Source organism: Artibeus jamaicensis, unplaced genomic scaffold (genome assembly GCF_021234435.1).
Source record: "Artibeus jamaicensis isolate MK-2021 breed Jamaican fruit bat unplaced genomic scaffold, CSHL_Jam_final contig_332, whole genome shotgun sequence".
Taxonomy (NCBI): Eukaryota; Metazoa; Chordata; class Mammalia; order Chiroptera; family Phyllostomidae; genus Artibeus; species Artibeus jamaicensis.
This window is the reverse complement of record NW_026521788.1, coordinates 15,496,084-15,517,634: the sequence shown is the minus strand read 5'-3', so window position 1 is coordinate 15,517,634 and position 21,551 is coordinate 15,496,084. Positions and strand designations below refer to the sequence as shown.

Here is a 21,551-nt window from a genome sequence, read left to right as displayed (position 1 = left end):
AATGACTGGCTGAGATGCCATATTTCTTGTCTGAAGTAGAAAGAAGCTGTGACTGCCTTTTATTTAACAATGCTCCTGAACTGCAAAGAAACCTAGATTAGAAATAACAGATGATTATGGGTTATGTGGCAAGGAATTCGGCATCCAGTATCCAGTTTCAAGGACTGCAGTCAGGAAGGAATTATTTTTCTCGTGGGCCATGGAATCTGTACTGATTTAACTAGAGAAGCACATTGTTACAAGGGGTGTTTAGGTTCCAGTGCATTACTGGTTGAACAAACTTTATGAACTGGTATGGAAAACTAATCATCATTTATGATTCTGCTTTTTTAGGAATTGCATCCTGACTTAAAAATAACTAGTTTACAGATATTTAGAATATTAGTTACTAACAAATCTTGATTACTGTATAAAGAAATTTGCTATTGAACTTTAAATTCATAAATCACAAAGTTGATTTTAGGTGTTACTCAAATTCTGCTTTTATAGAATTTTTATTTCATTTCCTATTTATTTTGGGAAAGGAGATTCTCATTTCTTTATTTGCCTATTTATGTCTTCATTTTGGGATCATTTCCTGTATTGTATTTATGCATTTATTCCCAGCTTAAACCCTTTATTTCTGAGAGATAGACTCTAATAAGGTATCAATAAAAAAAGATTTGAATAATCCCAGATAATTTGTTGTGTGCTAATGTAAAATAAAATGTTGAGAAGGTAAGTTAATAAATTTTTTTTGTTTTACTTTATACTCAGCATTGTAGGCTTGTCTTTTTCATTTAACTAATGTATGAAACCTCGGCTACATAGCATCAATCTATGAACTAATTATATTTTTACCAAAAATGTTTTATTTTCCAGTGTTACTAAGGCATTTGGGCAATAAAAGTAAAAGCCAATGGCTAGCCATTTTATAGCTACTACCAACAGGGTCAGTGAAAACTTTAAAAATCATTTTTGTTTGGTCAAAGAGCCTTATGCTGGATTTTTACTTTTACCTTGATAAACAGAATAAATTATGCAGTGCTCTCCTTCCATATTGATTTGAAGGCTATATACCTAACTGCACACATAAAAAGAGTAACAATTTTTTGAAAGAACTTTTTTAAACATGTGCATCCTAATAGAAAATTCACAATCTGAATGTCAAAATCTTTTCCCCCTAAAAAATATATACATATAAAAATAAAAATATATGCACATATTTTTATAAAAATATATACACATATATATGAAAGCAAGTTACTTAATAGATGATGCTCCTCCATTACCCCCAAATATGTTCATATGTATTTCTTACTGATAGAGCATCTGGCTATACCACTGCAGTCATCCAAGTCAGGATGCATACTAATACATTACAACCATTTCATTCTCAGATTCCATTCAGGTGTTAATTGTCCCCATAATGTTTATGGCAGAAGGATCCGGTACAGAATCATGAATTGCCTTTGGTTATCATTCTTCCTTAGTCACTTTCGGTCTGGACCAGTTCTTCAGTCTTTCCTTGGCTTTTTTACCTTGGCACTTTTACACATCATTTCTTTTGTGGAAGGTCCTCTTGTGGAAGGTCCTTCAGTCTGGGTTTTTCTGATGAGTCCTTGGGGTTTAAAATTCTGGATATACATCTTAGGAGAAATGTCAGAGAATTGATGTGCTTGATGCATCCATTAGGTGGCATATACCTTTGATTCATCCTCTTACTCATCATGTTCACTTTGATCGCTCGATTATGGTAGTATCTACCAAACATTTCTGTTGTAAAGTTACTCTTTTGTTTCCCCTTTATAATAAATGCATATTTTGTTTGGTATGCATTGGGGACAAAATCTATTGGTTAATAGATTGTGATCTATTGGTTAATCACATATAAGATCAAATGCATATTTTGTCCCCTTTTATAGTAAATGCATATACATTGAAACTATGCATATTATTTCTTATTGGACTTTTTCAATTTATTCATTTATGTATTTATATCAATATGGACTCATGTTTTTCTGTTTCGTTCAGTGCATCATAATCTGCTACATCATGTTTAATTTGAGGTTCAGGTTGTCTTCAGTTTGGCCAATAGGAGCACATTCAAGATAGCTTCTGTGGTTTTTGACAGGTCTTCATCATTTTAAGTACTTCCTTGCTTTATGGCATAACAAGATATTTCAGGCTCATCATGTACTTTCCCTGCCTCGGCCCTGGAATCAGCCATTTCTCCAAGGAATGCTAGTTCTTTTTAATGGAAATAGTGTTTAGAAGACATGATCTGGGCTCTATGTATTTTCATTGCTATTAGAGTATCACTATTATGTTGCTTTTCCTAGACTCCCCTCAGTGGACAGAGGTACATACACACATATATATTGATATTTTGTCATGTATTTCTTTTTTAAAATACATTTTATTAATTCTGCCATTACAGTTCTATTCCCCCCCCTCATTCCCCTCCACCCTGCACACCCCCACCACCATTCCCCCCTTTAGTTTATGACCACGTGTCTCAAGTTCTTTAGATTCTATATTTCCCATACTATTCTTGCCCTCCCCCTATCTATTTTCTACTTACCATCTATGTTGCTTATTTTCTGTACCTTCTCCCCCCTTCTCCTCCTCCCACTCCCCTGTTGCTAACCCTCCATGTGATCTTCATTTCTATGGTTCTGCTCCTGATCTAGCTGTCCTCTTAGTTTGCTTTTGTTTTAGGTGTGGTTCTTAATAACTGTGAGTTTGCTGTCCTTTCACTGTTCATCTTTTTTATCTTCCTTTTCTTAGGTAAGTCCCTTTAACATTTCATATAATAAGGGCTTGGCGATGATGAACTCCTTGAATTTGATCTTATCTGAGAAGCACTTTATCTGCCCTTCCATTCTAAATCAAAGCTTTGCTGGATAGAGCAATCTTGGATGTAGGTCTTTGGATTTCATGACTTGGAATACTTCTTTCCAGCCCCTTCTTGCCTGCAAGGTCTCTTTTAAGAAATCAGCTGACAATCTGATGGGAACTCCTTTGTAGGTGACTGTCCCCTTATCTCCTGCTGCTTCTAGGATTCTCTCCTTCATTTTAATCTTGGCTAATGTAATTATGATGTGCCTTGGTGTGTTCCTTCTTGGGTCCAACTTCTTTGGGACTCTCTGAGCTTCCTGGATTTCCTGGAAGTCTATTTCCTTTGGCAGATTGGGGAAATTCTCCTTTATTATTTGTTCAAATAATTTTTCCACTTGTGGCTGTTCCTCTTCCCTTTCTGGTACCCCTATAATTCGGATGTTGGAATGTTTAAAGATGTCCTGAAGGTTCCTAAGCCTCTCCTCATTTTTTTGAATTCTTGTTTCTTCATCCTTTTCTGTTTGTTCATTTTTTTCCTCCTTCTGGTCCTCTCCTTTGATTTGAGTCCCAGTTTCCTTTCCATTACTATTGGTTTCCTGTGCATTTCCATTCATTTCAATTAGTTTAGCCTTCATATGTTCCTCTAACTTGTGACTAAAATCAACCAGTTCTGTGAGCATCCTGATCACCAGTGTTTTGAACTGTGCATCTGAAAGTTTGGCTATTTGTTGGTCGCTTAGATTTATTGCCTCTAGGGCTTTGAGTTGTTCTTGAGGCCTGTTTTGATCTGTTTGTGCCTGTTACATATGAGGAGCGGAGCCTTAGTTGTTCACCAGGACGGGGCTACCCAGGTCGCTGGTTTGTGATGCTGTATGTGGGGGCGGGGTCAGAGAGGGTCAATGGCGGTTCCTCTGCTGCTTCCTGCCACTGGGGCCTGCATGGTCTGTCTCACTGCTAGCTCCTTCACTGGTTTATCTGCGCGGGAATTTGTGACCGAGATCAGTCCTCTGTGGGTCCACCGCCTTGCACCCTCAGTGGGTCCACCCACTTCTCCACACCTGGGATCCTCCCATAGCTGCTGGCGCACCTGGGTCGCAGGCCCGGTGGGTCTGGTGGATCTTTCTTGCCTGACCCCGCTCTGCTGCTGGCTCTGACGCTGGCTCTGCCCCTCTTACCGGTTTGACTGAAGGGTTCGTTGTTGTCGGACTTCCGTGTAGTTAAATTTTCTGTGGTTTGGCTGTGTTTTTGTTGCTAAAACTTTGTTGCTTTTAAACTTGGTGTGTGAGAAGGTGCAGTGCTTTCACCTTCGCCTCCATCTTGGCGGAAGTCCTGTCATGTATTTCTTAATCCTTGTGGTTGAAAACCATAAATTCACACTAGTATATCCAGTTCTAATCCAAACCACAGAGAGTTCATTCTACATATGTGTAACTCCTTTCTCTGGCAATAAGAAAACTGTTCTCTGTTATCTTTAGTGGTTTTTCTTCTTTAATCAGTCTCTCTGAAAGCAACCATCCTCCCTTCTCTGCCTTGGTGACTTCTTCTGCTTGCTGGGGCTCTGACTCCCACTCTGGGCAGCCCCTGCCCATGTGCACACTCTTTTACCTGCTCTGGCTTTACTTTCCCGGGTCTGGTTACCCTCACTGTCATCAGAGTCGACACCCTCCTCAGCCTGCCTGTGCTCTGACACCCCCTGCCCAGCTGTTCTCTGCTGGGATGCCCTTCTTTCTGGGTCATCAAACGTGTGGATGGCTTCTTTGCTGCCCTCAGACTCTGACTTTCATGGCTGCCCCCCCCCAAATGTGCTCCTCTCACTCTCCTTGGGCTCTAATACCTCACATGGGGCAGGCCCCCTCTCTCTGCTCCTGCCCGACTCCCACTGCCAGCCCATTCCCTGAGCAGAGACCTCCTTTGGGCTTTAGGCTGTGCCCCATGTAATCTGTCGTCCTCGGCCAGTTCTGGCTCTGATCCCTCGTGCCAGGCAGCTCTTTGACTCACCCTCCTCTTCCCCTCTCACCCAGCCGGAGCACGCCGCGGCTTCGCCCCCACCCCAGCACAGATGCCCAGCTTGGTGGATTCCACCTAATGACTTACAACTAAATTCTTCAGTTAGGTAGGGGAAGAAGAAGGGAAGGCAAAAGGTTTATTAAATAATTTTCTTAAAGTTGTGCTCCAAAATGTTTTATTCAGAGGGTCACTTTGCTAATTATTATAGTGAAACTCAGCAAAAGTAGAATTTGATATATAAAAATCATTGAATTAGAATTTTCTACATTAAATGAGTTTACTTATATGCCCGTGAACTACCTCTATTGGTTAATCATTTTAAGATCAAACAAGAGATCAAGAGACTAATATCTCCATGTCTATTCCAGGTGATAGCATGCTATAAACTGCTTTATATCATCTCTTACTTGATTTTGTCATTAACTATGGTACTTGATTTTGTCATTAACTATGGTGTTTGAGTAGGATGAACCTTTATCTATGTGTGTTTTTATATAAGCCCAAAATAATTGTAAAAAGGGAAAAAATGTGTAATGACATTAAAAATAATTGTAATTTGATTTTTTTTCTCTCGTTTAAATAGAGGAGTCTTCGTTTTGGCTTCCCTTATATGGCAACATGTGCTGCCGGTTAGTCGCCCAGCCAGCTTGCATGGCAGAGGATGCATTTGCAGGATTTCTTAATCAGCAGGTTAGACGACCTTAAATATTCTACAACACTTACAGCTCCAACTTAGATCTTAATTCTGATACCGAAAAGTAATTTTTAGAGTCTTCTTTTAAATAACAGTTTTATCAGTGTTGGACACAGATTTGGAGGTAGCGGGGGAGACCGCTACCTCCCCCGCTACCCTGGGGGTGAGAAGGGAGGAAGGGGAGGGGCCTCACGCAGTTTGGATGGCTAAGGAGCTACCCTTCTAGGTTCCTCTGTTTCCTTAATCGAAGCACCAGGATCATCAGCAACAGAGGACTCCTTGTGAAAACCCAAGCGGGCCGCTCAGCACCTCTCACACAAAGGCCCTTCTGGCAGACAGCTTTTGGCACAGCTTAGGCCTCTGGGTTTCCGAAGCTGCCTCTGTGTCACCTACTCCTGATTTATTTATAACCATAGTTATTTATATTCAGTAAATAATTAATTATGGGCTCCAGTGAATCAATAGCTTTTTCTGAAAGATTGCATTAAGCAGAAAGAAAATTTGCATTCTTACAGGGTAGTCAACATTTTCCAGGGTTCTAAGAACGGTAAGGGAAAGTTATATTTTGAATATCGAGCTATTTTTATAATTTTCCTGAGCCATTAGATGAATTGCTGTGGAATTCTAAGTATTCATTTTTAATAGACTAGCTTCTCTAAAGCTGCACTGATTTATGACTTTCTGTATGTAAAGTTATGTGGTGATCATTACTTCCATTTTGCTTTTTTAATGGCTTTGAGAACTCCAGGCCTTTACTCTCTAGTAGAAACTTACTCTTTGGTTTTGGGCTGTGCTGTTGACTTATCTAGTAAATTGATGGGTAATAAACACATTTAACAGTTTCAAAAAACGAATGAAACTTTGATAATTTAAGGTATTTTGTTGAATTTAGAGTTAAGATGATAAATAATGATTTAAGATTGATAGTTTCTCGATTTGTTTTTCCAGCAAATGTTAGAAGGTCGGATTAGTTGGAGACGGTTGTATTGTGTTTTGAAAGGAGGTAAACTCTATTGTTTTTACACTCCAGAAGAAATTGAAGCTAAAGTGGAGCCAGCTTTGGTGGTGTCCATTAACAAGGTAAATAAAATGTTATTTTGGAAATAAAAATATAACAGTTAATGATGCTTGTCCATTTCTATACAATTTATATGGTTGCCATCTTAAAAAGAAAAGGGAAGTACTACTAAAATAGGTTTGTTCACGAAGATAATTAATCCTATTTTTCCTTCTATTATACAGCTTATTCTGTAAAGGAAATAATATATAGTTCCTAAAAAAACATAGGAATTGGAAATCTATAATAGGGTTTAAAGCAGAGAACTTAACTCTACATTAAGAGGATATTTAAATTTTCCATGAATTTTTAAATTAAGAGATTACATAAGCATAAATTGTTAGCTCATGTTACAGTGATGTTCTTTCTGGCTGGTATTTAAGTGAATCCATGAAGAGATATTTCTGAGCATCCTTTCTGATTGCTTATGGGATTGATGGGCAATTGTCCAACCTTCTGTTGGACTAGGAAAGGCTGACGGCTCATTAGAATACTGTAGTGCTTGCACTGCATTTAAAAAGTAGTACCATTCCACCCAGAGCATCTATTAAATGTACACACACAGAGGACTGTCACAAAGGAAATGATGAAAATTTAGTGACAAAAATTTTTAGCCACAAATCTTTAGGAAAACTTTTCATGTTAAGCCAGATTTTCTTTTATTCCAGGATCTTAAATTTATCTTCATCTAGTTGCAGGTTTACTAGAGCCCCTCCCCCCCCCGGCTTTTTAGGATTCCTGCTCTAGAATACTTGAATGGCACCTCTAGAGCAGAATGTCCATTTTTCTTCCTAAAGACTGAACTTAATTTTTCTAGTTGTTTTAATTTTCTTGCCTTTGCACTGGTTAAATTGAAGTATATGATAAAATATAAACTATCCCATCTGTTAACTATACATGTTCCACTTTTCTTTAAATTTCCTTTTGAAGAAAAATGTAAAGTGGCGTGTCTTTAAAAGCATGTAGATACCGGTTTGCTAATAAATAAGGATGTGGGTTAATTTCTATGAACTCTTCCAGTAATAACATATGGTTTGTTTCTATCCTGCTTTTAGAAATTACACAGCTCTTTACTTAAAGGAAATGCTTCAGGGAGACCTTTTATTATATAATTAAGCCCACTTAATTTATCTCTTTTGTGTATTAGAAAGATTTGTGTTGCTCTTAAATAATACCTCAGTATTACAACGTAGTGAATTTATTTTGGTTTAGAAAATTGGGTTTATCAAAATATAATTTTATTGGAAAATTGTTAAAGTTTTAAAATTATTTGCCAATTCATTGTTTTGTTTTGTTTAAGTAGCACTTTTCTCCACCTTAGTCTTTTGAAAATTTCACGGGTATAGAAAAGTTGCAAGAACAGAATAATGAACATCTGCATACCCTTCATTTAAATTCTTTATCTATTGTTAACATTTTGTCACATGTGCTTTCTCACTATGTGGTTTAAATTGTTTTCTGAACCATTTCAGTGTAAGTAGTAGAAAGCATAACAGTTCTTTCCTAGAATATTTCAGCATGCTTCTCCTAAAAACAAGGATTTTCCCCACATAACCATAATATTATTAGCATACTGAAGAAATTTACTCTTGATAAAATAATATCTAATATACAGAGCAAATTGCCTCAATTGTCCCCAAACAGTTCTTTTTAATTTTTATTTATTGATTGATCCAAGACCCCATCAAGGATCACGGGTTGCATCTGGTCTATTGTTTGTTTCCTTTTCATCTAAATTGTGCCCTCCACTTGCTGCCTTTTGTTTTTTAATCTTTCATGATATTTTTGAGAAGTCCAGGCAGTCCCCATATCTGTGTTTGACTAATTATTTAGGTTAAATATTTTTGGCTTGTGTTCTTCATAGATGATTTCCAACCTGTTCACTAGGTAGCTAGGTAGTAAAAATTGAATCCTATGATTTTTTTCTTACACGTTGTGCAGTGGAATATAGATAACCATAAAACAAATGAAAATGTAATTTAAACAAATATATTTTAAAGGTTTTATTTATGTATTTTAGATAGAAGGGAAGGGAAAGAGAAAGAATGGGAGAGAAACATCAATGTGTGGTTGCCTCTTGCATGTTTCCCCCTGGGGACCTGGCCTACAACCCAGGCATGTACCCTGACCAGGAATCAAACCAGTGACCCTTTGATTAGCAGGCCAGCACTCAACCACTAAGCCATACCAGCCAGGCCTAAACAAGTATTTTTAAAGCCATTTGTTTTATTTGAAAACAGTCTTCGAGGTACTCATTTTGCTTTCTCTCAGCTTTTTTAAGGTAGGCAGAGCAAATTGAAGTCAGCCCCATTGTACAGATGTGTTACTCCTGTTTTATAAGAGAAGAAATGGACTCGGAGATGAGATAGAACTTGTCTGTCCAGTAATGAAGATTATATGGCTCATTCTTTTCATAATGGGTAGGAAAAAAGTAGATAAAATTTGTGGGCTCTCTTTCTATTTCCTCATAGACAGACTGCTGGACTAGATTTGGAAGGCAAAATTAGACTTTTTTCCTATCTCCATACCCACTCTAAGTCAGTTTTGAAAGTAAAAAGTAGCTCTGAAATGAGGTTCTGAGCCTGAAGCTGCAATGTACCTCTTCGAGCAATGTCTTGGGCATGTGTTGAATCTTTACCTAAGAAAAAGAAGATAAAAAAGATGAACAGCGAAAGGACAGCAAACTCACAGTTATTAAGAACCACACCTAAAACAAAAGCAAACTAAGAGGACAGCTAGATCAGGAGCAGAGCCATAGAAATGAAGATCACATGGAGGGTTAACAACAGGGGAGTGGGAGAAGGAGAAGGTACAGAAAATAAGTAGCATAGAGGGTAGGTAGAAAATAAATAGGGGGGAGGGCAAGAATAGTATGGGAAATATAGAATCTAAAGAACTTGAGACACGTGGTCATAAACTAAAGGGGGGATGGTGGGGGAGGGGGTATGCAGGGTGGAGGGGAATGAGGGGGGAAATAGAACAACTGTAATGGCATAATTAATAAAATATATTAAAAAAAAAAAATAAATAAATTTTGGAGGATTAAAAAGGAACTCCTTTTTATTATAGGCAATATACCTGTATTTATTTTTGTCTGATGACAAGGGTCTAACTCCTGAAAAGTGGTTAATAGTGTTTGCACAGCCTCACTGAATTGACCGGATTTCAATTGACTCATTTTTCCTTGTGGTAATAAAGGCTGATGACCTAGCAACTAATAGGATTCTGTAGTCAATCAACTTTGTTACTAAAATAACTGACATTAGCATACATAGAAATCCCAGTGGTGGTTCAACAATTGACCATTACAAATTCACAGGCAAATGGTGAAGCTAGTGATTTGTATAGACTCAGCCTTGGACTTGGTTATATCTTACTCTGAGTACTGATGACAGATATCTCTCGTGTTGCACGTGACTTTTGTCTGAAGCACAAAAGGGAATTTAAGGTTAAACTATGAGCTAAGAGTTAAGGCTGGGAAAGTTGATATAATTTAGTTTCTAATCACAAAGATTAAACAGATGGGAAAGTCTTCTTCTCTAGCTTTGCAATCTCGTCACCCCAATTTCCCCCAGCACTCTCTCTAGAAACTTTTCCTGCCCTTTCTCTAGAAACTTCTCTCTTTGCGATTCCTACTGCTTCCGCAGGTTTCTCTGGACTCTTCTAACCACCAGAAAACTTCACTCTTAACAGTCAATTCCACTAGTCTACTTATTTAAATATAAATTTCTTGACCAAGGATCATTTTGGTCAAGAAATTTATTTAACTTATGAAAATAATTCTACCTCCTATTAAAATAATTTTTACTTACTTTTCTCTCAACTTATAAAATTATTCAAATTTACAGAAAAGTTGAAAAAATACTATAATGGTCATTTGTATACTACCTAGACTTAACAGTTAACATTTTCTCACATTTGCTTTATGTCTTTTAAAAATTTTCATAAATGGAGCTAAATACTTTGCATTAATCTAAATTTTACTTAGGTGGTAGAGTTCATGTAAAATAAAATGCACAAGTTTTACAAGTATAGTTTGATAGTTTTGACAAATATACAATTGTGTCATCAGTACTCCAGTCATTGCATTACAGTTTTTTTGTTCTTAATCTTTTTTTGGTAAAAAGTTCTATTCAGCAAATGTCAATTACTCAATAATGTTATCAGCAAGAGTCACCATGTTTTATATTAGATCCTAAGACCTTACCCGTAGCTGAAAGTTTATAAAACCTTTCATCTATATGTTTTGCTGATCCATTTTTTTAATTAATTTTATTTAGTTATTTTTCAAGTACAGTTTTTTGTCTATTTTTCCCATCCCAGCCTCCCCCACCCCTTGCTCCCTACCTCCCTCCCATTTACATCCCCCTTAGTTCTCGTCCCTGTGTCCTTCCTATTTGTTCCTCCAAATCCCTCCCCCTTTTTCCCCTTAACTTCCCTTCCTTCTCCCCTCTGGTCACTATCCCCTTGTTCTCTATTTCAGTGTCTTTGTTTTTTTTTCTGCTTGCTTGTTTGTTTTGTTGTTTAGCTTCCTGTTAAAGGTGAGATCATATGGTATTTGTCTTTCAGCACCTGGCCTATTTCACTCAGCATAATGCTTTCCAGTTCCATCCATGTTGTTGCAAAAGGTAGTAGCTCCTTCTTTCTCTCTGCAGCATAGAATTCCATTGTGTATATGTACCACAATTTTTAGATCCATTCATTTACTGATGGGCACCTAGGTTGCTTCCAACTCTTGGCTATTGTAAATTGTGCTGCTATGAACATTGTGGTGCATAGGTTCTTTGATATTGATGTTTTAGGATATATATACACACACACACAATATCATTATCACAAGTAGGCAAATGAACAATAATTTTTTATGTCATCTTACATCTAGTTCATACTCAAATTTTTCTTTTTGAGTCTTTCTTTTCTTTTTTTTTTTTGTCCTCAAAGTGTTCTTTTAGCTTTTGCTTTCAATCTAGGAATATTTAAGTATTGTGCATTGTTTGTTCTTTTTAGCCCATTGATTGGGTCCAGAGGCTTGATTAGCTGATTTTAAAGTATTTTTTACAAGAATAATTCATGGATAATGGTAAATACTTTATAGAGCATCCTGTTCAAAGGTACATGATATGAGGTTGTTTTATTATTGATAATGCTGGGTTGACATGGTGACCACTAGCTTTTTCCAGTACGTAGTGAAGCTTTCCTCTGTACAGTTAGCAGTAGTGTAAGTGGTGACACAGATCTTTGTGACTGCTCTCACTGGAATCAGTTATTACCTTGCAGGAGACATATGTTTTTCTCAGACTGCCCTTCCTTGTACATATATTAGCTGGCATGCCTTTGTACTCTTTTTGAGAACTTTTCTCGTCAAGGACGAATGCATTATGGTTCCTCCTGAAAAGGCAGGATAAAATGTTTAAAGTTAAAATTGCCAGTTTTCGGAGTAATTAATTGGTGCTGAATATTGGTATTGTATTAATATTCACAGTATGTATTGGAGTGGTGTTACCCCTCCAGAAGTAGCAAATGAATGTTGGGTTTCTGGGTCTGCCCGAAATATTACAGTAAACTTACAGATTTTTACTTAGTCAATGTTCGGTTTTTCCTTAGTTAAATTATTTGGTTTTTAAATATAAAGTTGATGTTTTAATCATCTTGCTTACTTTGGAAATGTTTAAGGGACACATACTGTTCATGCATTCTTAAACAGCAGCCTTGATAGATGTCAGCTTGTTATTTTCTGATATGTAAAGGAGGTAAGCACCAAAGAAAACTTTTAAGAATAATGTTTTTCAGTTTTTAGTGTATTTCCAATGCTGAGTCTCTAAGATCTTTTGTGTTTTATAAGCTTAAATATTAAGTAGAAATCAGAGTTCCTTGTTTTGGTGGTCACCTGTCATGAATTAGAAAATAATTTTGCTTGCTGCTTTAAAAATTATGTGAAAACATACATTTTGCAGTTACTAAGGTATATTAATAATAGTTCTGTTATTTTGATCACAGGACCTCTTCTCTAACTATAATTCTTGTCCTTCTAAATGGCATTTCCTGTAAGGCTAAGTCAGTTCATTAATTTTCATAGGGAGCCATCTGTGGAAATAGTCACATTAAGGAAAGAAAAGCCTAAAAGCTATTCCCCTCTTCTTTTCAATCTAACTTTGAAAGGATGATTTACTTCAAAGTGATTGCTGCAACTTCAAAAAACTTCCCTGGGAATGTTGTTGAGTAAGACATTCTCAACAGGGGCACTTAACTGGAGCCCCTGAATCTCCCACACATTGCAGAAAGCATTTTGTTAGCCCAAGTTTTATCCATTGCCAGTGGGGTGGGGAGCAGAATGGAAAAGAAGTTTGGGTCTTTGAGATCAATAGTCTTTTCTTGATTTAAATATTATGCATCACTTCATTTTAATGACTAATAAAGTTTGCACTAAACAAGTCAATAACACTTGTTGGGGTGATAGACCTTTGTTAAATTGTCTTGAAATTGCTTTTCACCATTACTTTTATCAGGAATCCTAGCAAGCAAAATTATTAAGAAGTACATGGGGTTTTCTTCTGATTATGTTAGCCCTCTTAATGTCCGAACTCTGCCAACCATGCATGTTGACCTTTATTAAATACAACAAAAAATGATTTTTTAAACAGTCTTTTTTTTAGTAGGAGTTGATGTCTGATTTCATTGGCATAAATTGGAAATAATTATATCCCACTAATACTAATTATACCTAATGCTTGGCTTAATTTATGGTTATACTTTATATATTTCAAACATTCCTCATCACATGTTGTCGAATATACTTTGTTTGCTATTAGAGTATATACAAGGTCTAACACTTGTTTTAGCTAGCAACATTTTTCCTTCCTCTCCAGTCAACAAAGACTTGAGAACAATCACCATCCCCTGAACTAATTTATCTTTAGAATATGTTTGTGAGGAAGATAGGAGTAAAAGAATATTATCTCTGCATTATAGATAAGGAAGTGGCACTTCATTTTTAGTACTTGTATGTGATTTTTGAATTGTTAGTTGTTAAATTTCAAGATAATCTATAAAGAAGATAATATAACTCTTGTACCTTCACACATTACCACCACCATAGAATTATTTAGAAGGAAATCCTAAGGAAAACTTTATCATTTTATTTGTAAGTATTACAATGGCGATACTTCTGATAATTTATACATATGGTAAGAAATCCCTGGCCGGGTACTCAGTTGGTTAGAGCATTCATCCCAATGTGCCAAGGTTGCGGGTTTGATCCTGATCAGGACATGTACAAGAATCAACCAATGAATGCATAAGTAAGTGGAACAAAAAATAAATGTTTCTCTCCCTCTCTCTTCCTCCTTCCTTCCATCTCTTCCTCCCTCTTTCCCTCTACTTTCTCCTCCCTCCCCCTTTCTCTAAAATCAGTAAACAAAAATTTAAAAAATTCAGACAGTGTTCAAATTTCCTAATATTATATTTTTAGTGGTTTTTAAATCAAGATCCAAATATGGACCACACATTATAGTGATAGTGGATTGATCAGGTTTCTTTATTAGCTTTCATTCCCTCTCTCTGTCTCTCTCTCTCTTACACACACACACACAATCACACCCAATTTATTTGTGAAGAAATTGGGTCATTGATCCACAGAATTTTGCATAATTATGTCTTCGTCTGTCTTTTTTCCTTTCTGCATCAGATTTAGGCTGGTTAATAAGACTATGTCTTAGGAAATACTACTTAACGTTTATCAGGAGGCATATGGTATGGGCCCTTCCACTGCTGAACATTGCTTAGATCTTTTATTTCATTAGTAATTGCAACTTGTGATATCTAAATTTCTTCATTTATCAGCTACGTGATTGAGGTACCATTTTTATAGTAAAGGCAAGATAATGACTTGAGTTTTTTGCATTTATATCCTACTTACCAAAACAATGAAGTAGTTCCCTAGCATCCTTAAGAGGTGATCAATGAGTTCGTTTTTAAATATCATTATGAATTTATGGATTTAAAGACATTTCAAGCATCAGTTCATTTCCATTGTTATTGATATTCAGATTGCCCTATCTTTGGCTCCTGGAAGCCTCTTCAAGTTGATAAAATTCATTTTGATAAAACCCTAGTAATCTGTGATTTTTTAGCACAAGATATCCCAGAATCATCTCATACATTTCCTGACCCAGGCTAGGAATCAGCCATTTCTCTAAAGAGCTCTGGTTCTTTTTAGTAGGAAAGTATTTTGAGACCATAATCTGTGTACATAGTAAATTTCTTTAAAATCCTATAGTCAAAAGTAAGATGAGACACAATTCATAAATCTGTCTTGATCTAGTAATTTTTCATTACCACAGAAATAGAGAAATTAAAATACATTTTTAATTCAAACTAATGAACAACCTAAAAGAAATTTTCCTTCAATGTAAGAGTTAATTACATTCTGTTACAAAATTGGTTTCTCACGTTGTATTTTTGATGACTTGAGTTGGCTGTGGAACATTGCAGTTCAATGTGTGCTGGTCGAAAAAGTCGAGTCAGCAAGAATTAAAATTTCACAGTGAATAATCTCAGTTGTACCCACAAATTAGTAACAGGTGACTGTAACGTCTCCCAAATATCTAAAAGTTTTGGGATTATCAAAAGCAAGACTGGAAACTTGGACCTTGGATTTCTATCCACTTATCTTAGAACCTACGTTTCCTCATCTATAAATTAAAGAATTGAACTAGAGATTATCTCTGGGATCTGAGTCTATCAATGTAAACCTTTTTATCATTATCTGAGTCCTTTCTCTTTCTCATTCTTTTATTATTAAATATTTTTCAGTCGCTTAGATTGTATAAAGCAATAGTTTAGGTGGTAGAAATAGTGGAGGTAAAAATACTCAATTTCTTTCCTTGTGTACTACGCTAAGAGGATACTTGAATCATCTGTGCATGGTGTGAGCCCGAATAACAGTCCAAAAATTCACCTGTTTTCTAATCTATTCCTTGTTTGGAAAGTGAAGTCCTGAATACTGTCATACTTTGCCCACCCTGAAAACAGCTTGCATGAGCTTTCTGACATTACCAGAGACTTTGTTTAATCATTTCTTTGATATTCAACCTTTGTGTTAAAAATTTTCCCATGAATTAAATTATTTTGGGTGATAAAATAGAGAAGCTAATTCAAATGATCTATTGTGTGTTTCATTTGCACCCTTTAAACACCCCTCATGTTTTAAAAAAAATTTAGTGGTGTTTATGGTTATCAGAGTTAATGGAGTATGTATGGTGTTTATGTATTTATTGTTGCACTATATTCTTTGAGAGGGACATAAATTATTATAATCATTTATAAATGTGTTAAAATGGATTTGGGTGGAGGGAAGCAACAAGAATACTTCATATTTTATTGTTTGGAGTTTTTTTAAATACTAACAGCAAGAAAGAATTCTCTCCTTACCCTTCACTGAGTCTGCCTTCGGTTAATCTGCTAGAGAAGCATATCGAAGATTCTTCCTTAGAGTTGTCATTCTCAACTCACATTCCTACATTTTTAAAATGACAGATCATCTCTAAGAGAGTTACCAATCCTTATATTCTGTGATACTCCACATGTTCAAAGTTATATTGCTATTTTATACAGCATGCATTTTCCTCATGTGATTTTTCAATAAGAATTCCTTCAGAAAAGAACTTCTTGTGTAGTACATATGGTTCACCTGCATATATGTACCCACTTTTCAGGGAATGGATATATTTTTTCTGCTAACTCTTTGTTATTTTGGCGATGTCCACATAGACGCGACTATATGAGCATGTTGGTTTTACTGTGGAAGTGTGCAGTCTCTCTTCACCCTACACGCAGCACAGTGAAGAGTTTCTTCCCATTCTTCACCAGCTTGTGTAACTGCCAGCCAGATACTCTTCTGCACCCTCCTGTGGTCCTGACCAGACTCCTCTAGAACTGCTCTACCCAGCATGGCAGCCACTAGCCAGTGGTGGCTGCTAGGCTCATCAAACGGGGCTCGCTCAAATAGAGATGTTCTATAAGTTGGACTAGATTTTGGAGACTCAGGATGAAAAAATGTAAAATATTTCAAAAACCTTGTATCCATTATATGTTACAATTCTGGATATGTTGGGATACATAAAGTACATTATTTTAAAATAATATAATAATTATTATACATAATTATTTGTACCAGTTTCATTTTCCCTTATTAGATGGGATTACTAGAAAATCTTAAATTACATATGTGGCTTACATTATATTTTTAATGGCATCACTGCTCCCGAATAATGTAATATCAATCATTATCCTGGCAGCCAATCCCTATCTTTGCATAATAGATAGTTCTCTTCCAGACTTTTCTCCCCAAGCTTCCTCGGAAACTTCAAGTCCTAGCTAGCTTGTGCTGTGACAATCACAGTGCCTGCGTGTGACCTAGGAGTCGACTTTTCTACATGTCGACACAGTGAGCATCACCACAATGTCACACTCAGTACCACTCAGGAAACGGTCCGGACTGTCCACGTGAATGAAACCATTGCCTTTGGTCTAGAGTCTGGCGTTCAATATTTGAAAAAATAATATTTACCATTATGAGGATTATACAGTATTATTTTATGGATCTTTTGCTATGAGCTTAGTAAATGCTTATTACATATGAAATAAATGTTAATGAGGAAAACCTGTTTTCCTACAGTAAACACTGTTATGATTTTACTGCTTTAATTGATAATACTGTATATTATGCATGAATATTAGAATAAGAAACATACTTTACTAATTCTTCTATTTTATTACTGTGGGAAATCTAGTTAACATAATTCTCATTACATTTACGACATGCTATACTTGTTTCATTGCAAATTTAAAGGTGTATATAAAAGACAGCAAACTCCTGCATAGGCTGAGAGATCAAAACAGGTTACATTTTCATCTCATGTAATTTAACATAAGTGCTATCTGTTGCATACTTTGAAATATTAATCAGTATTTTTAATATAAAGTATTTTTAAAAACCCTCTAGATTTGAGTTTGAATATTGAACATTCTCAAGATTACATATTTTAAATTCCAAGTGATCAGCAATAAGATTATAATTGCACCTGGTGTAAATATAGTCGTTAAGCAATAAAACATTTATTTGATCATTACAGAAATAATTCTCCTAGAACACACCAATTTTGTTTTAATTTTTAGGAGACCAGAATTCGAGCAATGGATAAGAATGCCAAGAAAACCCATAGCTTCTCTGTCGTCAGTCCCATTGCTGGAGAGGCAGTAACTCATATTTTTGTAGCTGACAGTAGAGAAGATCTTCAGAAATGGAGGGAAGCCTTCTGGCAGCATTTCTTTGATCTTAGTAAGTTAATGTTTGCGTTTTCTAGTAGTATATTTATGTATCCTGAAAAGATACACGTGGCAATCTAAATATAAAAATTATACATATAATAATCTTATAGTTTGTATCAAGAAATGTGTATGCTCTTGAATAAAGTAGTAGGGTATCACCAATCACCAATGCACTAACGCTTTTTCTCTTAACCTTTCCCTTTGCCTACGGACCATAGTATAGTTTACCTTTGAATTCCTCCTATTTCCTTCTTACTTTTTTTGAAGTCTATGACATTTTAATTGTTAAAATATTCAAAAACCAACTTGATGATTGCAAGCTATGATTTTAAGTAGTTTCTTAAAAGAATGAAGTCACAGTAGGCATTGTAGACAGTCTATGACATTTTTATTTATGTTAAGATAATTTATTCATATTTCAGAAAGAACTAGATTTTCACTGATGTACTTCTGTGCAAATACATTTTCTTTTTAATTAAATTTGCCGGGGTGACATTGATGAATGAAATTATATAGGTTTCAAGTGTACAAGTCTATGATACATCATCTGTATATTGTTGCACTGTGTGCCATCCTGCAAAGTCAAATCTTTTTTTGTCACCACATATTTCACCCCCTTTATCCTTTACTACCCTCCCACCCCTCTTTCCTCTAGTAACAATCATACTATTGTCTCTGTCTATGAAGTTTTGTTTTTAATTTTCATGTATTGATTTGAGAGAGAGAGAAACATCAGTTTGTTGTTCCACTTTTTTATGCATTCATTGGTTGCTTAGTGTATGTACCCTGACTTGGGTCATACCTGCTGCTTCAGTGTGTTGGGAAGATGCTGTAACCAACTGAGCTACCTGGTCAGGGCCTGTGTCTGTGAGTTTTTGTTTGTTTTTCTTATTTTTCATTTTTTTTGCGTTCAATTTTATATTCCACATATGAGTGAAATCACATAGTTCTTAATTCTTCTGTCTGACTTATTTCACTTAGCATGATAGGCTGAGGATTATCCATGTTGTTTGATAAGAAACCATTTGAGGAATAAAAAACTTCTCTAGATAATAATGATTCTAAAATATTTAAATGCTTGAAAGGAAATTCATTTTCCTATAATCTTCTTTTAACTCAGATTTGTTATAATATCATCTTGGATATCATCCAAAGAGATTTTTTTAAACCATACATACCATTCTCAGCTTCAATAATACACTCCAATGGCATGGATTATAAAACAATGGGAAGGTAATGTAATAGAGTTCTAGTATAAAATATATGGGGCTATAGTAAAATATATGGGGCTCTAATTGTCTCGGTTTAAAGAGGGATTTTGTCAATGGGAATATATTTCTATCAAATTAAGCCTAGTGTTAGATTCAACCAGTATCTTATGTATTTAGAATACTTTTCTATAGAATTACAAAGTAGAGCCACTTTCAAACAATTGTAGTTACCTCTGCAACTCCTAGAACTAATCCTAGAAACTTTTTAGGACTTCTTACAAGTAGTTTTGGGAAACCCTATAAAAAGAGTTAATATCTGCAGTTTCAGTCCTGAGATTGAGTTTTATAAGCCTGCTCTGATCCTTGGCCTGGTTGAATATTACAGTGACGGCTGAGGAGAGGGCAGAAAAGGAACCACGTTTGATTGCCTTCCGTGCACCATGTGGCTTTGTTTATTCCTCATAATATACCAGTGGTGTAGAAATTATTTCCCTCTGCTTTAAATATGAGACAATTGGGTCCTGAAGAGGTTTCTAGTTTGCTCCAGGGAACCAGAGAGAGGACTCCTTCCTTGGCCTTTATGGGACTTCAGGAGGTGGTTTTCCTTAAGTACTATACCTGAGCACTCAGTGTTTGAATAGATGTTCTGTGCTGATAAGCATGGACAGCATTTCTTTCTCTTAAAATTTCAGCTGATGATAGGTGTGTTGTCTAAATGACAACTTCCCTTCATTTGTTAATCACAGCTAAAATTTTAACGGCTTCCCTAAATGCTTTCATTTAGAGAGTCCCTCTACAAAAGACTGTTATTTTTAGAAATGATTCTGGTATTTTGTAATTTTTATGTACATAAGAGCAGGAAGGAAGTTAAAATGCCAGAATATTATTGTCTGGATATCAGCTTCTACTACATGATCTCATGTTTTCATTCTCCAGATTATGTAAAATAACTTATCATGCTAAAAGGGGGAGCTAGCAGAATCTCACTGCATTTTTGTACTGTCAGAGTAATAAAAAAGTGATGACAACAAGGTTCTCAGGTCTGGCTGTTTCTTCAGTACTTAATGTTTGGGGGATAAAATCTGCCAATCTGTCTGGTTTTTAAAGTATAAATTCTATTACATTTGTACTTCAGAATTCATTGTGTATATAAGCAAAGATGCAAATGTTTATACTATCCTACAGATTGCCTTGCACTTTAAAATTTTTGCCTTCCTAGTGGTAAGTGTGGACTCCTGTTATCATAGGTGAATTATGACAGTGCAACAAAGTAGAGGATGGATGTCCAGGTCACAATAAAGTAAGAGCAATTTAACATTTGGAGCAAATTTCAATTATTTGACTCTGCTTAAGAGTAGAAAATCAGAAGAGTGAGATCATTATGAGAAATCTTGAGAAAACATTAATGGAACCAGGTCCTGTTGATCCTGTTGAAGAGCGCTCTGAGGAGTGGAGGTTGCGAGGCAACGGGGATATGATAGTTAACTTTTAATTTTTTACCATATAATTATTTTAACCTTTTTAAAATTATGGTTTACAGTCAATATTTTGTATTAGTTTCAGGCAGACGGCATCGTGGTCAGACAATCATACACTTCACAAATTGCTCCTCCCCCTGAGATTTCCAGTACCCACCTGGTACCATACATTGTTATTATATGTTATAGTTAATTTTTAATAATTGGAGCTAACAAACATGCATAAGAGGAAATACCACTTGTCTTAGTTGATCAAAAGGGTAGAACTAGGAATGGTGGGTCAAAAATAATTTTTTTTCAGATATTTAATAATATAAATATTGAGTTAGATGAGCAGCTTAGCATAACAGATTATTTTGACTGGGAATAGTATAACAAATATTGTGGGGAACACCTTCAGTATACAGATTCTATGTAAGTAAAATATATGCATTGAATATTGCATACTGAGCCTTTGTTTTTATGCTAGCATATTGGTAGCATCTATAACTGTGCATACTAATTTAGTCGTTGGTAAATGTTTCTCAGCTGTGAAGTCTTGACCAGTGAACATACCACCTTTTTGTCCCCCAGACTTCAGTAACACATGGGGTAATGTGGCTTTATGTTCCAGTTTTCAGCATGATGCGTGTTCTGCTACCAGTTTAACCATCAGAAGCTTTCTTCCATCAACATAGAGAAAATACTGCACTTTATAATTTGTGTAAGATTTGACAGAGAAATGTTTGCTGGTTTAAAGCAATTCATTATTTTTCCATTAAATATGGCCTTTTTTTCTGCCCCCAAGAAGGAAGAGCTGGCTTTTATATACTTATCTAAAAAGGAAGTGGAGGGGAGGAATAAGTTATCAGATCTCAGATCCCACTAGATTTCAATTCTGCAGGGCAACCTTTGAAGCCTCAAACTCAAGATTTTATTCCCTTTAGTGTTGCTATGTAGGTTATTTTGAAATTTTT

General features: G+C 35.7%; 1 protein-coding gene across 2 annotated transcripts in view; it reads left to right on the top strand.

The window, feature by feature from the left end:
• The window catches only part of RTKN2 (rhotekin 2), a 71,535-nt gene that overhangs the window by 42,887 nt on the left and 7,097 nt on the right, over nt 1–21,551 (top strand). For both annotated transcript variants that reach the window (XM_037153989.2, XM_053663820.1), the window contains exons 8-10: nt 5,411–5,517; nt 6,470–6,601; nt 17,754–17,916. In XM_037153989.2, the coding sequence (XP_037009884.2) occupies nt 5,411–5,517; nt 6,470–6,601; nt 17,754–17,916 (402 nt within the window). The remainder of the gene's footprint in view (nt 1–5,410; nt 5,518–6,469; nt 6,602–17,753; nt 17,917–21,551) is intronic.